This window comes from Megalobrama amblycephala, linkage group LG9 (assembly GCF_018812025.1).
Source record: "Megalobrama amblycephala isolate DHTTF-2021 linkage group LG9, ASM1881202v1, whole genome shotgun sequence".
Taxonomy (NCBI): domain Eukaryota; kingdom Metazoa; phylum Chordata; class Actinopteri; order Cypriniformes; family Xenocyprididae; genus Megalobrama; species Megalobrama amblycephala.
In genome coordinates, this window is record NC_063052.1 from 35,635,976 (window position 1) to 35,657,214 (window position 21,239).

Below are 21,239 nucleotides of genomic sequence, written 5' to 3' on the forward strand. Positions count from 1 at the left end.
AGCCGGGACTTGAACTCATAGACAGTAAAAGAAATGGACACAGCGACCCCATTGGAACTCAATTTAGACAAGTGAAGCCCATTTTTAGCGATTTTTAGCACTTCCGTTTCTGACGCGCAGACTCAAACTAAGCTTGATGACGTCAGCAACCTGTCTGACAGATGTAAATCTTCTAGTAGCTGTGCGTGCAAACTGCCATCGTTAATCTTGCAGAGACGGCGAGCTTGAGCGGGGAGTTCTTTGGCGTGAGTGAGCAGGAGTAAGTATTCTGATTAATTAGTTTGTATAGTATTTTAAAATGTAACGCCAGTACGCCATATTAAGTTAATGCATACTATTGCCTGCGAGCTTCTCCTCCTGTCTGTACGGTAATTTCTCTACTGTGCGACAAAGAGTCGAGTGGTTATGACGCAATCGTTAGCCTACTTTTACAAAAACTGTTTCTACGGGGTCATAATGTAACATAGAAGGTAATGGAGCCCTTTATACATTGTCGTGTATCTTTAGAAATAAATAATGGACAAATTGAGTCTTTAAACGCCTCAGATGTAAAGTTATTCGCTGTCAAAGTGACGCCAAAATGAATGGGAGTCAATGGGATGCTAACGCAAGTGAAGTTCTGCTACAAGATGGCGGCACGCGGCCGACTTCAACTTCCGGTCGACTTCCTTGGGCACTGCTTGAACTTGAGTTGCCTGAAGCACAATTGCACTACATGTCAGTGTGCTGCCAGCAAGGACATTTATCAGTGTTTCAATACTATATTTTGATGTAAACATTTTATAGGAAATTTCACGTCAGGTGGAGACAGGAGAAAAAATGGCATTACTAGTTATGAAACATTGAGGGAAAAAAATCATTAACTGAACAAACATTACATTAAAATATGTAATTACAGGAGATTTTCAAAACTGAAAAACAAATGATGAAAAACAATTCATCCTTTGAGCAGCAGCACAAACATTATGTTTTATCCTGTATTTTACATGTTTATTTATTTACGTTTATACTTTTTACATGACTGTAAATTCATAATTGACAGGTGTGATGATCAGTGGAGTTGAGTTTTTACCTCCATCATTAAAGCATGGGCTAAACAATGGATAGAGTTTCCCAGTGAAAGACTGACCAGTGAAAGAGTAGATATAAGAGCTGGACTCCACATCATAAAAGGAGACCAGACCCTCCTCATAATCCACAAACACACCGACCCGCTGCGGCTTCACTCTCAGACACAGAGAAACAGGAGGACCAGCCCCGGCTTTATATTCATTCCCATTCCTCAGCTGCACAGTCCAACATCCATTACTGGGACTCGCTGTGATCTTTCCCTTCCTGTTAATGGATTCTCTGGCCACTCCTAAATCCCAGTCAGTCTTTCCCTTCACCTGCACCTCAAAATAAAATCTCCTTGAGGAGAATCCCTCTTTTCCCAGGACATCTACACAGTAGTCAAATCTCTCTGGTTTGTCTGGGAGTTTCTGTCTAGTGTCTCCACATCTCACTTGTTTTCCATCATCAGACAGGATGAGTTTAGGATGAGCTGTATCAGGATCCAGAGTCACATCCACTGAGAAAACAGAGAATATGAATCACAACTTAATACAGACATTTTGTGATGATGTTTTTAATAGTAATAAGGCTGTGAGTATATGAATGTAATCTAGTGTAGTTCAGACAAACACTGTACCTTCATACTGCTGCATCCTCTTCAGCACTGTAGAGACTAATGACAATAAAACATCATCAGATCTTTGACATGTTTTATGTAGGCAATTATAAACCAGCTTTAGGGTTATATTTAAATAAGTGTATACAACATAACATTTATGATTACAAATAACTTACAAATGTTGTAACCAGATGTTTAATTGTCTAATTACACATTTTGTAATTGGATTATGACCACCATCATAGACCACAGTGCAAGTGTCAATAGACATAAAATTAATTTCCTTGAATAGGGCAAAAGAACGTACCTGTTAGTGTGAGTTTCTCCTGTAGAGTGTCCTGCAGTCGAGTCAGAGCTCTCCTCAGAGTCTCCAGACTCTCATCAGTCTTCATACTGATCTCAGACCAGTTCCTGGTGTTTCTAGAGCTGCACAGGGATGAGTAAATCTACAGCAGGAGAGAGGAGAAATCCTTCATCATGGGGAGTGTTATGGTGTCATATACTGCATTATCATTGATCAGAGAGATGTTGACTGACCTGTAGGAGGTGGAGGTGATCTTCAGTGTGTGAGAGCTGCTCCAGCTCAGTGTTTCTCATCTTTAGCTCAGTGATCTCCTGCTCCAGCTTTTCAATGAGCTCTTCCTTCTGTTTCTCTGCTGCTTTCTGCTGCTCCTCCATCATCTCCAGCAGTTCAGTCTGACATCTCTCAATGGAGCGGATGAGATCAGTGAAGAGCTCGACACGGACTGCTTTCTCCTTCTCTGTGTTTCTCTGCTCAACCAGGACAATCAACAAATTATTATCGGTGTTGCTAAGGCAGGAATCATTGTTACTATTGTTTATACATCAGTGTTTCAAGGGGGGTTTCAAAATCTGTCAACTTAAGGTTGAGAAAATATGATAATATCAAACCCAATTTTATTAACACTGGTTACCTTTTAAGTTCCGTATTGAATTCAAAATATTGCTACTGACCAATAAGGCCTTAAATGGTTTAACTCCTTCAATCTATCTTTTTCACCCTACAATCCATTGTGTTCTTTAAAGGGATAGTTCACCCAAAAATGAAAATGTGATGTGTATCTGCTTACCCCAAGGGCATCCAAGATGTTGGTGACTTTGTTTCTTCAGTAGAACACAAATGATGATTTTTAATTCCAACCGTTGCAGTCTGTCAGTCATATAATGCATGGCAATGGGAACTCCATCTATAAGAGTAAAAAAAACATGCACAGACAAATCCAAATTAAGCGTAGTCCTGCGGCTCATTACGACACATTGATGTCCTAAGACATGAAACAATTAGTTTTTTTGCGAGAAACTGAACCGTATTCATATAATTTTTTACCTCTAATACACCACTATGTCCAACTGCTTTGAGCATCCAGTGTGTGAGGTCTTAACGCACTCTGACAACGGACGTGATCTCTCACGCGTATACTTCAATGAGTGCGAGAGATTGGACATTTGGACAGTTGGACATGGTGTTTTAGAGGTAAAAAATAATACTGTTTGGTTTCTCACACAAACCGATCATTTTGTGTCTTAGGACATCAATGTGTCATCACGAGCTGCAGGGTTTAATTTGGATTTGTCTGTGCATGTTTTTTACTCTTATAGATGGTGTTACCGTTTCAATGCATTATTTGACTGACAGACGGCAACGGTTGGAGTTAAAAATCATCATTTGTGTTCTACTGAAGAAACAAAGGCACCTACATCTTGTATGCCCTGGGGGTAAGCAGATAAACATAAAATTTTCATTTTTGGGTGAACTAACCCTTTAAGGTCACGAAACTCTGGAATTTTAGAAGAATCATTTGGCTCCTAAACTCAGGAATAGCCTTTCTGATAATGTTCGGAGCTCCAAGACTCTCTCCCTCTCATAATGTTTCTTTGAAACATTATGCTATGCTGATTATCTTCCATTTGCTTTTCTGTTTTATCTAGGATGCCCATCGCGAGGTTATGTCAGCTCCAGTTATGTCAGAGCTCATATTCAGCTCCAGCATGGATCCAGCCGCTTACAAAGACTTCTGATGACCCAACACCTGTAAAGAGATGACGCAAACCCCTGCAAGGACTTCAGATGACAACTTGAACTGCCAAAATTTCTATATATTGTAATCATTATGATCACAACTTGTAAAAATTACTTTAATGAGCTCATTTTTTTTTCGGCCTAAAATTAATACACACTAGCTAACTGAATGGTTTCTATTATGTAGAACTGTATATTTCTGAAATGCACCAACATGCATTTTCTGTAAAGCTGCTTTGAAACGATATGTGTGAAAAGCGCTAAACAAAAAAATGTGAATTGAATATTTAACTTCATCCTGCACCAATTTAACTCAATGATTCCTCAAATCGTGTGTCTTGTTGAGGACAGGTGTGTTATTATTTAATAAGGTAATCCACAGCCATGTCAATATTTAGCCCAACAGCGCGATTGCGAGTGTGATATTGCTTTTAAATTCAAAATACAACATGAAAATTAAATAAACAAGAAGTTAATGTTAACTTATATTTTAGACAAATTATTGTCAGTTACATTGTCTGTATTTGACCACAGAAAAAAAGTTTCAAACAAAACCCCAACAAATTGTAGTGGTGATTGGTTCCCTTTCAGACATGGGAAAAGCCTCAAGGCGTGACCAGTCTTGGAACCACCAATTACACCACATCTGTCAGTTGACAGATCACTACAGTGATGTGGGAGTCCAGCCTCCCTAAATATATACCACTGCCGGTGGTCCCTACTTCAATTTGATTCTCTTTCCCGTGAAGATACTTTTGGGAAGCTATCCTCAGCAGATCCTCACAGGGAGTAGCCGCTAAACAGTTCACTTGATGAGCCTGTGTTTTTTCCTTATTCTACTGAGGGAATATTCACTGTCAAAGTGAATATTTTTCTTCTGCTGTCTTTTCCGGGGGTAATTAACATGTCGAGGCGAGTTCTCATTACAGCTAATTTTTTTTCATTTTCCCCACGTTGAGTGGGGTGACGGATTAATATATCTGTGTTCACATCACTGTTATGGAGAACGAGAAACAACCTAGCAGTGCAGCTAAGGGTAAAGATCCCTACACACAAATACACACAAATATGCTCTAATCAGAGCAGCAACCCCAGCTCTGGCGCGCCATCAGTGAGCGAGAGCTGCAGTGGACCGTTTGTTGCTGACACGGAGAGTTGCCACGTATATGGAGTACACCCTTTTAGAGGAAGAAATAACCTCTTTATTGACCAAAAGAGCAATTTGGGTTGTGCCGCCAGAGACATCCATCACAGCTTTTACTCTTGGTACTTTGTCAATCCCAAAAGGGGGGGTAGGGGCGGGCTTCCTCAACAAACATTTCAGAAAATACAAGTTCAAAATGTTGACTTTAAAGACGTTATCACAATGTATTTGTCACAAAGACTGGCTTACATAAGTCGATCTGAAGGATGCAAATTTCTCAGAAAATTTCTCAGGTTTGCCTATCGGGACACAGCCTATGAGTTTTTGACAATTCCATTTGGGTTGTCATTAGCCCCAAGGGCGTTCAGCAAATGTGTGGAAACAGCTCTGACACCATTAAGAATAATGGGTCTAAGAGTGTCAGCATATTTTGATGATCTATTGCTGTCACGGCAGCTGGCAGAGAGAGAGAGAGAGACAAAAATGCTTGTTTCTCATTTGGAGAGCTTAGGCTTCAAGATAAACAAGACAAAAAGCTGCTGGGTGCACACACAAGAGATAATTTACCTGGGTCTCAGACTGAACTCAGGCCTGTATCAAGGGTTTCTGTAGGAAGAGCGCATCATGACAATTAGCGGATGTTTATCCCTTTTTCAGAAAGGAAACAGAGTTCCATTCAGACTGTGTTTACGTCTTCTGGGGCTGATGGCCTCGACAGTTTTTGTCATTCCACTGGGACTGTTGTGAATGAGGGAATTTCAGCACTGGACAGCGGTGCAGCACATGTGTCCAAAATGCCACCTCAACCGCAAAGTGATAGTGATAGTCACTCTGCATGAGCACTCTCTGTCAGTGGAGAGATCGCTCTTTTCTCGGGTCTGGGACTCTGTTGAGAGCAGTTTCTCTGAGAAAGGTGGTCACAACGGAGGTTTCGCTCACAGGTTGGGGTGCAGTGTGCGATGGCAGGATAGCAAAAGGGAAATGGCCCATCTCAATACAGAACGCACACATAAACTTCCTGGAACTGTTAACTGTTTCTGGCATTACAACATTTTGTGCAGTTCCTAACGAACCACCATGTTTTGATCAGATCAGACAACACAACAGCGGTGGCATACTTAAATTGCCAGGGAGGCACACACTCCCCTCAGCCTCAAAGTCTGGCATGTAAACTGATTGTGTGGGGCGTGAAGCACAATGTAGTTTTCATTCACTACAGGCAATGCATGTCCTGGGAATAATGAATGTGGATCTCCTGTTCTGAGGTAATCCTCTGTATGGAGAATGGACTCTCCACCCTCAGGTAGTAAGCCAGTAGTAGGTGAGGTTCGGCTGAACTGTCGTAGATCTCTTCGCCTCTCACAAAAACACTCATTGCCACCTCTGGCGAGAGACGGTGTGCCTATGGGTGTGGATGCTCTGGCCAAATGCACTACTGTATGCAATTCCTTCACTGAGTCTGATTGTACCAACACTAAAAAGAGTAAGGGAATGCAATCACAGGGAAGGGCCACTCCTGTTGCGCAGGGACCTCCTCTCTCAAGCGGGGAAATTTTTCACACAGCCCCAGACAAAGTGGCTTTGCCCGTGAGAGGTTAAACTTGAGTGTTACGGGTTTGCCTGTGAAGGTGATTGAGACTATTCAGAATGCCTGAGCAGCTTCAACATGCTCTGCATATGGTTGGAAGTGGAGTGTGTTTGAGCAATGGTATGCTAACAGACACATCGTCCCTTTTCTCTGTCGTGGATATGTTATGTTTTTTGCAGGAACTTTTGGATAAGGGCAAAGGCGTTTCAACTGTTAAGGTTTATTATGTGGGGATTGACAGAAATACTGTAGGCCAACCCATGCTTGTATACAGGTTTATAAAAGGTGCACAGCGTTTACACAGAGTATTAAAGCCACTGATTCTGCCATGGGATCTTTCTGTGGCCCTTAATGCACTCAGTCCTCTCTTGAGGCTATAGAGAGTGTTGAATTAAAGCATCTTTCACTAAATGCTGCTTTATTATTAGGATAGTGAACTTCACGCTTTATCGGTTCATAACTCCTGTATGTAGTTCACGATGGATTACTCAAGAATAACTCTCAAAACTAATCCATCGTTTGTGCCCAAAGTAAGTAACCATCGCTTGCTCATTCCGTCCTATGTAAAAAAAAAAAATAAAATAAAAAAAAAATTCTTCTTGAGGGGTTTTTGCTTTTTGTTCACATATATTCCTGTTCAGGGTTCTAAATTAACAAATAAAAACTTACTAGCCAGTTTGGCCGGTGATGCATGTGTCTATCTTCTGTATGTGCGGTCAGTCACAAGGAAAGCACAAGCCTCTTCTCATTTGAGTTGCTAGATTTTGCTAGAAAAATCATCAGCGAACAAGAATAAGCCCATAATAAACCTAAATAAATCCATGCTTTATGCTGAAAATAAGACCAAAATATCGCAATCATGTCTGCTCACTTTAATAACTCAATAAACCTGTTCGCTTTATGAGACGAGCTTAAACAACAAGCCCAAATACGTTTATAATGAGTGACCATGGCGATCTGTTTGATACAGGCTGTACTGCATTAACGATGTCTCCATGTGTAATGTTAGTGTGTTAAATTGGTGAAAATAACGAGTGTTTTGTCACTATAATATTACTTTGGTCACAATAACAGATACCAAACACGAGAGATGCCAGAACGTTGCTATGGTTTCCAAGCTGTCAATCATCGCATTTTCGAGAGTGAGTCATGTTCCGTACACACATGTAATGATAATTTAGGGGATTCACTCCAGCATTTAAATGCGGTTGTCACTCCTGAAACTTACAGTGTGTACGTGGCTGTGCGCAAACATGGAACAAAAGGAACAGAGACATGGCTCAGATTCTGATGGCACCACTGAAGAAGAAGAAGAGCTCTGAAGACATGTGATTCAAATGATAGATAGATGAAATTTTTGCACTTTCTGTGCATATTTTGTTGTATGCAATGTACTTTATATGTGTTTTTCATGCCAACAATCTTAATAAAATGATCAAATGCATTCAGTGGCACTCATAATTTCTCTTATTTTCACCGGACAAAAATTTGGCTAGTGGAAATTGTGATTGGCTGGTAACTTTAGAAAGTTATCAGCCACATTGGCCGGTGATCAAAAAAGTTAATTTAGAACCCTGTTCCTGTTCTATTCGTAGAATAGTTGCGAATGTTGTGTTTATGTTACATACATCACTGAGTTGGTTGACGCCTGCTTCAGACAGCATATCTGAAATACAGGAGTTGTCTATATCCCATAGTGAGATACCGAGAAAATGTTTGAAAGAGAAATTTAAATTACTTACATAACCCCGGTTCTCTGATAACATGAGTGAGGTATCTCACCAAACTTCCCTCCTTGCAGTGCACAGAAAAGAGAGATGCTGAGAATTAAGTAGGGACCCATCAACGGTATATATTTAGGGAGGCAGGACTCCCGTATCACTGTTGTGATTGGTCTGTCAACTGACAGACGTGGTGTAATTGGTGCTTCCAGGATCAGTCATGCCTCGAGGCATTTCCCATAGTGAGATACCTCCCTCATGTTATCAGAGAACCGGGGTTATGCTAGTAACCTAAAGTTCCTGAATGAATCAGTGTTTTTGAACTAATCATTTGAGCAAATGAATCAAAATCAGTGACTCTGTCATAAAGACAGTCACTTGTCGCCACCTACTGGCTTATCGATGTAACCTGCAGAAAGATTCACTGTAAAATCCCCACCACTATAACACAAACTAACAGTCTACCTGATACAAACATAAACAAGATGAGTGATTCAAATAGTGAAAAGTTCCAGTACTGTTGGACTGTATATCAGGACTTTTGGAGGAGCAGAACTAAACGATGTATAATACAAATTTAAGTCAATTGAAATTATGAATTGAAATGAAAAATAAAATTACACACTTTTCTGATTTCTGCTAAGTGTTTGACTTCTTGAATCTTCTTGATTCTGTCCTGGATCATCTGCTGTGTGTTTTTCTGTGTCTTCATCAGCTGAGTCTATAGACAGAACAACACAACATTTCTGTCAGGATCACTATCATCAAAGATAACTGGCATAGCATACAGTTTGGATTGGTGGTATGGTTCTGTTCTGGGCAAAAACTCCCTGCCCATGCAGCCTAGCATGGATAAGAACAGGGAGAGCAGTGATAAACTGATAAACTGGTAAACAGAACAGAACCAAAGTATTGCAATTTCATTAATTTTCTTAAAGGGGTACTTCACCCCTGGAAAGATGAATGTGTATTTAAAATTGGTCATTTATGTAGTAGAAATGTGAAATTATTTTTGAATTTGGAGCTTTCTAGACTGAGAAAAGGCAGAAAATGTATTTTTGACTAATGTGGATGAAAGACAACAACTCCCAGAATGCACTTGTTTTGCTACCCTTGCGAGGCCACGCCCAAACCACGCCTATCGGTTACAGGCGGCATTCAGGAAAATTCAAACAAATAAATCGTGAGTTAGTTCATACATTTACAGCGAAATGGTGCTAAATTGCTTTGTACCTGGATGTACACCCAAAACCAGGAAAGGACAAGTAAGTTTCCATCATTTTCCGATTAAGTTAAAGATTTGGAGCGATGTAAACAGTGGCTGCGGGCCATCAAACACCCGAAGTTTGGAGATGACACCGTTATAGAAAACCTAAAAAAACGCAGAATATGTAGTCTCCATTTCAAGCACGAGGACTACGAACCAAATATCTTTGCAATGAAGAGAACCATTCTGAAGGACACCGCGATACCATCTATATTCACTTTCCCAGAGGACGAACAGCCTGGGCATCTGGTACTAAGCATATTCGCCTAGAGGTAAGACTCGCTGATACTAGACTGATAACACAGTAGCCTATATGTAGTGTTGTAGGTAGCAGTAAAACTGCAAACTTAGCAAAGTAACGTTAGATAGACAATTACATATAAGTTGCATATAAGTTGACTGTTATCAAAGTAAAGCCTCTGTTCTGTAAAACTGAGTTTATTTATCTATTTATGCTAACGTTACCACAAAAGCCTGTTGCTGTATTGGTTGAGATGACTGCAGAGACCGATAAATTTGCGAGATGAACCACTGACCACTGCAGACAAAATAAAGTTAATTACTGTAAGCTTAAAAATATATTGACACCCACTTTTGATAAAATCTTTGATCTATGTCCATGAGTAACCTCAAAAGCGCATATGTATGGGCGTGGTGAAAAAATGCGGAACTACCTGCTATTACTGGCTGTAGTTTTAAGCCTCTGGCCAAAAAAGCCTCCGATGACGCAAAATGACGATTTTTGCGTCATCGGAGGCTTTTTTACAGAATAAAAATGCATAAATCTCTCATCTCGGGCTGATATGAAGGGGGAAAGCACGCTAATTCGAAAATACTAGTGGTATTCTACTAATACAAAGCTTAATGCTAAATCCTGAAGTAACCCTTTAATGACAACAAGTAATGTAACAACATTAAGAAATGAGTCTGATCAACAGAAATATCAGAAGGGCAAGTCCTGACTGGACAAAGGAGGAGCAGGGGATGGAGGAGGGTAATTATAGCTCCTGATCATCACCTGATAATACTGAATGGACCATATGTATATGAATGCTGTGATAGGCATCGTATTCATATAGGTCAATGTGAATCAGTGTCAGCTGATGCAAGCTTGACTCCTGCCAGAAATCTAGCGTTAGTGTCAGTTCTGGCAGGTCACGTCAGTCAAGCTTGCATCAGCTGACTCCCAGGTGACTTGCGTCTACCTATAGGAATACGACGCCTATTACGGCATCTATATATAAGCTCCTCAGTATTATCAGCAGCTATTGCATTTCTCAGGAGCAAATTAAATGGCGAATTCGACAGGCAAACAGCATCATCTCACTAGGAATTGTGCAATCGGGAATTTAGCGAGAGGGATTTGTGGATTTCACCTCTCATTCACTGCATTGATCATAAGCCGACTGATAGGAAATGACTGAGTTAAGGTTAGCATTGCTTCTCGCATCGCTGCAATTAGACATGGACTGGCAGTTCAGATGATCTGCACTCCCTGCATGAAGAAGCGTTTCAAGACAAGATCAAACATCCACGTTACAGCCGGCTATTTCACTCTCCTTCATCTCTGAATGTTTCCACGAAGCTAAGCTAAGTTCCTTTTAATGCTCATTGTTTTAAAGCTAACTTATGATGTTGTTAAAGCTATCACTCTTGCTTAGGCTTCTAGTCCTTCTCAGTAAAAATGTTTTTGCAAAGCTTTTGCGATCGTATTTGGCGATGCGCGTTACTATCTGTTGTCATTGGCAACCGGCTCGATCGCCGCACACGCTGGTCGGGGCGCTTTCGTTTGTATCCGCTTGTTAAGTCGTGACGTAAGGAATGCCGTTTCCGGGTCCAAGCCTCGACTCGTTTCACTTGAGAATGCCATCGACGGCCGTTTATGAGCGCTATTTATTCATTTTAAACATCAATCATTTTAAAAAGTTAAACATTTTAAATACTTACAGTATACACAACAGTCTCCGTGCTCATAGCGTCACATATATTAATATTTTAACGATTTATAAAAGATGAATCATTGTCTGGCCATCTGGAATTTTGGTATGGAGATAAAGGTTATAATTATATTTTTTTGTAGTATTACACCACATCGTGTATGTATATTAGCATCATTTGTTGTTTTCTTGTGGTATGAAATAGAGCGTTAGGACCCGGAAGCGCTGCCGCGTGACGTCAGACTTAACAACCCCATAGCAACATACACGCTGGTCGGATCGCCGTGTTTAGCGCTATACATCGCAGATTCAAGCAGCTTTGCAGTAGAGACAGAAAAACAAAGATTCATGGTGCAAACGGCCTTTCTGTTGTGGTTTTGTTGTGGTTTTTCTTAAAGCTATAGTGCCACTGGAAACGCTCGTTCTTAAAGGTCTAGTTGCTATTTAGAACAAGCTGATCTTAAGGCTATCTAAAAATTGCTTGTTACCGAAGCTCTAATGTCATTGCTGCATACTATAAGCACTACTGTGGTAAGTTTATTCAGGTACATGTTATCTTAAGCTGTTGTCTTAGACTTATGCTCTTTATGATATCCGATCATATCGCAACATTCTGTGATAAGTGAACAAACGTCTGTGGCTTGAAAACTTATCAGAGTATTGTAACATGCTTTTTTTTTAAATACACAGAGGTTTCTGTTTTGTTTTGTTTCTGTTTTGTTTCTGTTTTGAGCCTACATAGGGCATAAGTAGGGGTTCCGGTTCAACGCTGCTCAACGCTGCTGCCCTACGCTCGGAGCTTCGTGGAGTTTATCCTAAATCCTTCTCTTTATTCCTATTCACATAATATAACTTTCTTATTTTTCACTAAATTACGTAACCTATTGCATAGTATTACTAAACGGAACGATTTATTACTAGCAATCCACCAGCGTAATCACCTAGTGTTAGCCATAGCCTGCTAGCTACCGTCTACTTTCTTTTTTCCTCTAAACCAACCTTTCTTGTCGATTTAATGGCGGATTTATCAGATGTATGTTATTCTGATCTGTACTCGCCAGATCGGGAAGCTGTGGAGACGTTGCTGCCCGGCATTCATCGATCCACCGCGAGGTACAGCGTCCCGCACATCACCCTTGCCCCAGGCACCGGCAAGCGACCGAGACATCCAGCCAGCGAGTCCCGTGTGCGTTGCAGTTTTTCGGATGGCGTTCATCAAACACACGGTCAGTCATGTCCGACGATTATCATGTGTATTAAATGCAACATGTACAGCTTAGCTCTTTCTGTCAGCAGTGAGCCTTACACATGTGATAAATGCAGGGATATTGTCAGGCTGACAGAGAGAATCTCAGAATTAGAGACACGCATCCAAACTTTAATTGAGGATAGTGAGAATGAAAGGGCCTTAGATACTGCTTTGAATGCGACTAGCCTAGTAAACACTGCACATTCGGTTCCGGTTGTAGAAGCCACGCAGCAGGCTAACTGGGTGACTGTGAGGCGGCATAATGGCAAGAACAAACACCACTCTTCCGTTCCGATTAGAACATCAAACAGGTTCTCCCCGCTCAGTGACGCACCCACTGAGAATCCTGTTGAAAGTGCCCTAGTTATTGGCGATTCTATTACACGGAACGTGAAAATAGAGACACCAGCCACCATAGTCACATGTTTGCCGGGGGCCAGAGCACCTGACATCAAAGCAAATTTAAAAGTGCTGGCTAATGCTAAACGTAAATATTCTAAAATCATTATCCACGTCGGCACAAATGATGTTCGACTTCGCCAGTCGGAGATCACTAAAATTAACATTAAAGAGGTGTGTGAACTCGCAAATTCAATGTCAGCAGAAGTAATTTGTTCTGGCCCTCTTCCTGTTCGTCGGAGTGATGAGATAGTTAGCAGGTTATCATCACTCAATGGCTGGCTGTCTAAGTATTGTCCGCAGAATAATATAGGTTTCATAGACAATTGGAAAAGCTTTTGGGGCAGACCTGATCTGTTGAAAAGAGATGGTATTCATCCCTCCCGGGATGGTGCTGCTCTTCTATCTAGAAATTTGGCAAATAGTCTTAGAGCTGAAACATGACAAACCAGGGCCCAGATCAGGACGCAGACAAACTGGCTAAACCGACCGTCTGCTAGCCGCCTCACGTCACAGAACTCAAATAATTCACAGCACATAGAAACTCTTTCACCTAGATATTATCACATAGAGACTGTGTCTGTACCTCGAACTAGTAAATACAAAAAACTTCCGAAACCTTTTAAGGGTAAAAATTTAATTGATGTTCAAAAAATGAAAATCACAGATAAATCAGATAAACAAATGATAAAGCTTGGGTTACTGAATATTAGATCTATTTCTTCAAAAGCACTTATTGTAAATGAAATTATCACAGACAATAAACTAGACTTGCTGTGTTTGACAGAAACCTGGCTAAAACCAGACGATTACATTACTTTAAATGAATCTAGTCCTCAAGGTTATGATTATCGACACAATCCTCGACAGAAAGGCAAAGGGGGAGGTGTTGCTGTAATTTATAGTAATATATTCAGAATCATTCAAAAGAATTTCAAATATAATTCCTTTGAAGTGATGGTGCTTTATGTAACATTATGTAAGTTGACATTTGTGCTGGCTACTGTATACAGGCCACCAGGGCACCATAATGACTTTATCAAAGAATTTGCTGATTTTATATCAGAGTTAGTACTGGCTGCGGATAAAGTCCTTGTTGTTGGTGATTTTAATATCCATGTAGATAATAATAAAGACGCATTTGGATTGGCATTTGCAGACATTTTAAACTCTATTGGAGTTAGACAACACGTGTCAGGACCCACTCATTGTCGTAATCATACCCTAGATCTAATACTGTCGCATGGAATTGATATTGATGCTGTTGAAATTCTACAGCAGAGCGATGATATATCAGATCATTATTTAGTCTCGTGTATAATACAATTAGCCAAGGCTACAAAACCACCACCCAGCCATAAATATTGTAGAACCATCACGTCTACCACTAAAGATTGCTTTATAAATAATCTCCCCGAGCAGTTTCATCGCCTTAGTATACCTGACAACTTAGAAGAACTCGATGCTGCAACAGAAACTATTGGCTCTCTCTTTTCCAGCACATTAGATGCAGTCGCTCCTTTACGTCTAAAGAAGATTAAGGAAACTAATCCAACGCCGTGGTATGATGAGCACACTCGGGCTCTAAAACGAGCTGTTAGAAAAGCTGAACGTAGTTGGAAGAAAACAAAACTAGAAGTTTTTCGCCTTTCGTGGAAAGAAACAATTATTGAGTACAGAACGGCTATAAGAAATGCTAGATCTACTTATTTTTCAAATCTCTTAATAGAAAACAAACATAATCCTAGGTATTTATTTGACACAGTGGCTAAATTAACTAGAAACAGAGATTCAACTGCTGACGTTTCCATAGAGCACAGCAGTAATGACTTTATGAACTTCTTTACTTGCAAGATTGATAATATTAGAGAGAAAATTAAAAACATGCAACCGTCTACAGTTTCGCTTCAGACAGTGCACTGTAGTGTCCCTGAGGTAAAACTAGAATCATTCGCCGCTATAGGAGAGGAAGAATTATCTAAACTTATCAAATCATCAAAATCAACGACATGTATGTTAGACCCAATGCCGACTAAACTACTGAAAGAAATGCTTCCAGAGGTCGTAGGTCCACTTCTTGATATAATTAATTCATCCTTAACACTAGGATACGTGCCAAAAACCTTTAAGCAGGCTATTATTAAACCTCTTATTAAAAAACCTCAACTAGATCAGAGAGATTTAGTAAATTACAGGCCAATCTCGAATCTACCTTTTCTGTCAAAGATACTAGAAAAGGCAGTTTCAACACAACTGTGCTCCTTTTTAGAAAGAAATGGAATCTGTGAGGATTTCCAGTCAGGATTTAGACCATACCATAGTACTGAGACTGCTCTCGTTAGAGTTACAAACGATCTACTCCTATCATCCGATCATGGCTGTATTTCTCTATTAGTGTTATTAGATCTCAGTGCTGCTTTTGACACTATCGATCACAACATTCTTTTAAAAAGACTTGAAAACTATATTGGCATTAGTGGAATTGCTTTGGCATGGTTCAAATCGTACTTATCTGACCGTTATCAGTCTGTAGTAGTTAATGAAGAGATGTCGTATCGATCACAGGTTCAATATGGAGTACCACAAGGCTCAGTACTAGGACCGTTGCTTTTCACTCTGTACATGCTGCCCTTAGGAGAGATAATTAGGAAGCATGGTGTTAGTTTTCACTGCTACGCTGACGATACTCAGCTCTATATTTCCTCACGCCCTGACGAAACCTACAAATTCACAAAACTAACAGAATGCATAGCTGACATTAAAAACTGGATGACAAGAAATTTCTTATTATTAAATTCAGAAAAAACTGATATCCTAATCTTTGGACCAAAAACTTCCTCACGAAAAAACCTTGAATACTCTCTAACACTTGACGGGTGCTCCATTAAACCTTCGTCCTCAGTTAGGAACTTGGGTGTGCTCTTCGATACCAATCTTTCATTTGAAAGTCATGTTTCTAGTATCTGTAAAACCGCCTTCTTCCATCTAAAAAATATATCTAAATTACGACATATGCTCTCAATGACAAATGCGGAACAGTTGGTTCATGCATTCATGACCTCAAGACTAGATTATTGTAACGCTCTACTGGGTGGTTGTTCTGCTCGGCTTTTAAACAGACTACAGTTGGTCCAAAATGCGGCAGCTAGAGTTCTTACTAGAACCAGAAAGTATGACCATATTAGCCCAGTTCTGTCAACATTACATTGGCTCCCTATTAAACATTGTATAGATTTTAAAATCTTGCTACTTACTTATAAAGCTCTAAATGGTTTAGCTCCCCAGTACCTAAGTGAGCTCTTAATGCATTATAGTCCTTCACGTTTATTGCGATCTCAGAATTCAGGCCAGTTGATAATACCCAGAATATCAAAATCAACTGAAGGCGGCAGATCCTTTTCCTATTTAGCACCTAAACTCTGGAACAATCTTCCTAGCATTGTTCGGGAAGCAGACACACTCTGTCAGTTTAAATCTAGACTAAAAACACATCTCTTTGCTCTTGCATACACATAACACATTATCAATACATTAACATTTTTCAAATCCGTTAAAGGATTGTTACGCTGCAATAATTAGGTCGGCCGGAACCGAGAACATTTCCTATAACACTAGATATACCTGTACATCAGAATAAGAATGGCATCTACGCTAATATCTGTCTCTCTGCTTATCCTGAGGTTTTCCGGGTGCTGGATCCAAGCCGTATCCAGATCAGATGGAGAACCTATGTCTGGACCTGACTACAACATAGCCCAGGAGACAATGGGCCTACAGATCCAGTTCTGGCTGCATCTAAAATTCAGATTTTTAATCCCCGTATCCGCTTACATATATTTATATATAATCTATTTTTAATCTCTATAATAAAAATGTATAATTCAGATTTTGATCTCCATATCCATTTACATATATTATATATATCTTCCAAGGGTTTTTTTCCCTCCTAGGACTTTTTTCCCAGTGTTAGCACGCTGGCTTTTTCTCCTAGGGGGTTTTTTCCACCCCTGGGAGTCAGCCGACATTGGCTTAATGTAGCACCATCTTGTATATGTTACATATTACCACGCTTGTTTGTAAAGCTTATTTTTAACCACTTCCCTTTTTTCTGTGCTTCTAATATGTAAAGCTGCTTTGAAACAATTACCAATTGTAAAAGCGCTATATAAATAAATTTGACTTGATTTGACTTTCTTATTCAACCCTAACAATGTCGAACTTGATGGTCCTGTAAGGAGTGTGATATCATGGGAGTCGCCATCTTCTCTTTCGTAGCCAAAGGAATCGGCCCGACTGGAGCAGAAATCGTGCTCATGATGAGGAAGCACTGCATTTAATTTCTTAGCTGCATGCTGCATCTAACTCAGAGCTATTGCTGCGGGTGTATGCTTCCCCAACCTGACTACCACTAGTTTAATACTAGTCTGTGATTTACAACATGCTTGTTGTAACAGATTGCTGCCACTAGGGGTGTAAGCTTCCCCCAATAGGAGAGAGAAGAGAGAAAAAATTAAAATAAAATAATAATAATTTTATATTAGGCAATGGGTGTATGCTTCCCCGACTAGATTGCTGCTAACGGTGTAAGCATATATGATATATAAAAATCGCTAACTAAATGCGCTACAACATGCTTGTTGTATCAGATTTGCTGCTGCTACGGGTGTAAGCTTCCCCCATTTATTTATATATATAAAAAAAAAAAAAAAAAAATCAGGTCATTCAGGTAACTGCATTTTGAGGAAAAATGGCATTCAGATTTTCGCCTTCAGTTTGTGTTGGGGGATATCAGCATATGGTTTGTTTTGGGGGTTTATTGCTGCTCTCCCTGCTCTTATCCATGCTAGGCTGCATGGATGCGCAGGGAGTTCTTGCCCAGAACAGAACCATACAGCCAATACAAACTCTATGCATTATCTATCATATTTGACGATAGTGGTCCTGACAGAACTAACGCTACATTTGATATATCATAACAGAGATTTACTGTCTTCTGAGGAAACTTACATAATTGTTCCCTTTCGAAAGGGAACTCGTACTGCACCGTACGCTATGGGGAACACCTCCGTGTGAACCGGTGTCTGAAACGCTTAAATCACGGCAATCTTATTGACCGGCGACAGCCCCTGAAATCATAATGGTGCGACCCGAAAGTATATAAGGGGCGCCTAGAGAAAATGTCATCCTCTTTTCACCTTCTGTTTGTGTGAAGCACGATCGCTGGCATTTGGGGTAAATGCATGTTGGTGCAGAGGCAGAAGCTAGCTCATAAGCTAGGCATCCAGCCTAGGCTCTCCCTTAAGCCCGATGAACTGACATTCAAGCGCTGGGTCAAATGTGGTTGGCTTTTTAAGAAAAAGGCCTCCATTCCCCTAGGGCTGAGTGCAGATAACATTTCTGTCATTTTCCTACCAGTTCCACTGGTAGGCCTTCACCCTGTATCATTCTCAGGATCAAGCTAATAGTACTCCCTGGTAAAAACAGGGTCTTGGTTGAGTACTTCGCTTATAGCTCTGTGTTTATCTGCCCTGCACCATTGTGTCTCCAGTCAAACGGAATTTTTAACCTTCACTTCGGTCTGGTTATTGAGTACGCTCCCTTGAAGCCTGAACATTGCCATGAGCTGACACTCATGTTCATCTGGAGTGGTAGGCCCCATTGGCATTAGACTGTACTTTCCTTTCTTAAAGGGTAAAATGTGTTTTTCTGAGTACACTGCTTCTGGCAATGTGATTAGGTTCCAGGACTGTAGGCGCTGTGCAGGTTTCTCTGCTAGTGAAGACTTTGCCACAGGTAGTTGGCTTTGGCAGGCCTCCCTGAGCGCTAGTCCCCAACACCTGGGTATTTTGCGGCCAGCAAAGACTTGCTATCAGGTAGCTGTCCTCCCTGAAGAGCAAGTTCCCAGCATTTGGGTTCTTGGCAGCCAGCAATGACTTACTATCAGATAGTAGGCCCTGGCGGGCCTCTCTGGAAAGTGAGTCCCCAACGTTGTGGGTATTTCTCAGCAGTAAGGCTCGCTATCAGGTAACTGGCCTTAGCAGGCCTCCCTTAGGGTGAGTCCCCAACACTTTGGGCACATAGCAGCTTGCAACACTTGCTATCAGGTAGCTGGCCTAAGTAGACACTGCATCTCCCTGCCATGCCTCGGCGCCTGCTGAACAGTCCCTTCAGATGATAAATGGATGACATGTTCTCTAGGCGCTCCTTATATACTTTCAGGTGACACCATTATGATGTCATGGGCTGTTGCAGGTCAATATGATTGCTGTGATTTAATAAGCGTTTCAGACACCAGTTCATGCAGAGGCATTCCTCAAAGCGTTCAACGCAATGTCTTGTTCCCTGTTCTCAGGAAACCATGGTTACATGCGTAACCTGAGACGTTTTCATAATAAGCTTTTATTACACAAGATTAAATTAAATGTTTCCTCTTGATTTAATCCCTTAAAAGCCCATTAAAAGTATTTTTAATAGTAACTTATACCTTCTTATCTTCACTCTCTACTTCCATAGGCACAGTGTTGTGGTTCTTGTGGTCTGTTACGTCACACATCGGACACACACACGTCTGATCATCTCTACAGAACAGCTCCAGAGGTCTCTCATGTTTCTGACATATATAGTCCTCCAGATTCCTCACAGGATTGATCAGTTTGTGTTTCTTTAAACCGGCCACTTTTAAATGAGGCTTCAGGTGAGTTTCACAGTAAGAGCTCTGACACACCAGACACGACTTCAGGGCTTTCAAATTTCTTTCCTCACAGAAGTCACACAGAACTTCAGGTTTTTTCACAACTTTAGTTTTTTTCTCAGGACTTTTCTTTTTATAGTGATCTACGAGCTCTCGGAGTGTGATATTAATCTTGAGATCAGGTCTGTGCTTGAATGTTTCTTTACAATATGGACATTTGCAGGTCTGGCTGTTGTCCCAGAACTTATTCAGACAGGTCTTGCAGAAGTTGTGTCCACATGGAGTGGTGACTGGATCAGTGAACACGTCCAGACATATAGAGCACTGAAGCTCCTCAGTCAGTGGACCACTGGAGGATGAAATTGCTGGAAAGAGAAATGAAGATAAATCACCTACACTATAGTCTAAAGTTTGGAAACAAACATTACTCTTTGATCTAATGGCTTCTGCTTAAAGGACTGAATTATTATTATTATTATTATTATTATTATTATTATTATTATTAATGGTTGCACTTTATTTTACAGTATACGTACCTATGTGTACTTACAGCGTAGTTAAGGTTTGGTTTAGTGGTAGGTTAAGGGTTAGTACCCAGTTATTACCCAGTTATTGTAATTACTGTAATAAGTACATCATTTGTACATGGGGAACAGGACTGTAAAATAAAGTGCTACCATAATAATAATAATAATAATAATAATAATAATATTATTATTATTATTATTATTATTATTCTAAATGGATGATTGGACAGTGAAGGAGAATGCTCAAGTCTGCAGCACAAATGTGAACTCTTACAATACTGTTTAAAGGATCTCATGATGCACCTCATGAAGCTGGTTGAATGTAAAGAGTGACTTTGAAGGAACTCAAATATGAGTGAAAGTCATTCATGCTCTAATTCATTCCTCTTCTGTTTTTTTTTTTTTTTTACTTACATGGAGGTGTGTGCTCAATACTCCATCTCCTGGTTTTTCTTGCTTTTGTTGATGTTGGTGAAGATTGTGCCATTGTTCTTTCTCACTACATTTTCAAGAAAAGAAATTGTATTGTATGATCAATGGACTGAAAAGAAACATCTCAGCCAATTTGCTTCTATAATGAGCTTGTATTTAGTCACTGAGGTTTAAATGAATTCTTACCTCAAGGATCAGAATTAGTTTTACTTATTCTTCATTATTTCACATCAGCACACAGTTCATTCACTCTTGTGAACAACTCTTCAATGTTATTGACCTCTGAAAGAGAATGACCTTCAAATAATTTATTTTCTTTTTTCTTTCAGACTTAAAACCAAATTGAATCATGATCATTTACTCAATATTTATAGTAAATTGGTTAAATCTTATGTAAGAATTGATAGTGAGGGAAACACATTCCTTTGAAACACAGTGAGAGACTCATAAACTCACTGAACAATCGGAACTTTGACCTGCTGTTTAGATTAACAAAAGTACAAGTGATAGTACATATTTTACATAAGTACATATTTTCCAACAAAAAATATCTCAATATATAAATATATAT

General features: G+C 40.0%; 1 protein-coding gene across 1 annotated transcript; it reads right to left on the reverse strand.

Annotated features, from left to right (window-relative positions):
• Positions 1 to 750: 750 nt before the first annotated feature.
• LOC125276257 (E3 ubiquitin-protein ligase TRIM39-like) lies at positions 751 to 20,723 on the reverse strand. The gene is made up of 7 exons (XM_048203762.1): positions 20,651 to 20,723; positions 19,503 to 20,113; positions 8,792 to 8,887; positions 2,210 to 2,443; positions 1,976 to 2,118; positions 1,691 to 1,752; positions 751 to 1,570 (listed from the first exon to the last, which is right to left on the reverse strand). The coding sequence occupies exons 1-7, from the start codon at positions 20,721 to 20,723 to the stop codon at positions 1,014 to 1,016; spliced, it is 1,776 nt and encodes a 591-aa protein (XP_048059719.1). The 3' UTR covers positions 751 to 1,013.
• Positions 20,724 to 21,239: the final 516 nt, after the last annotated feature.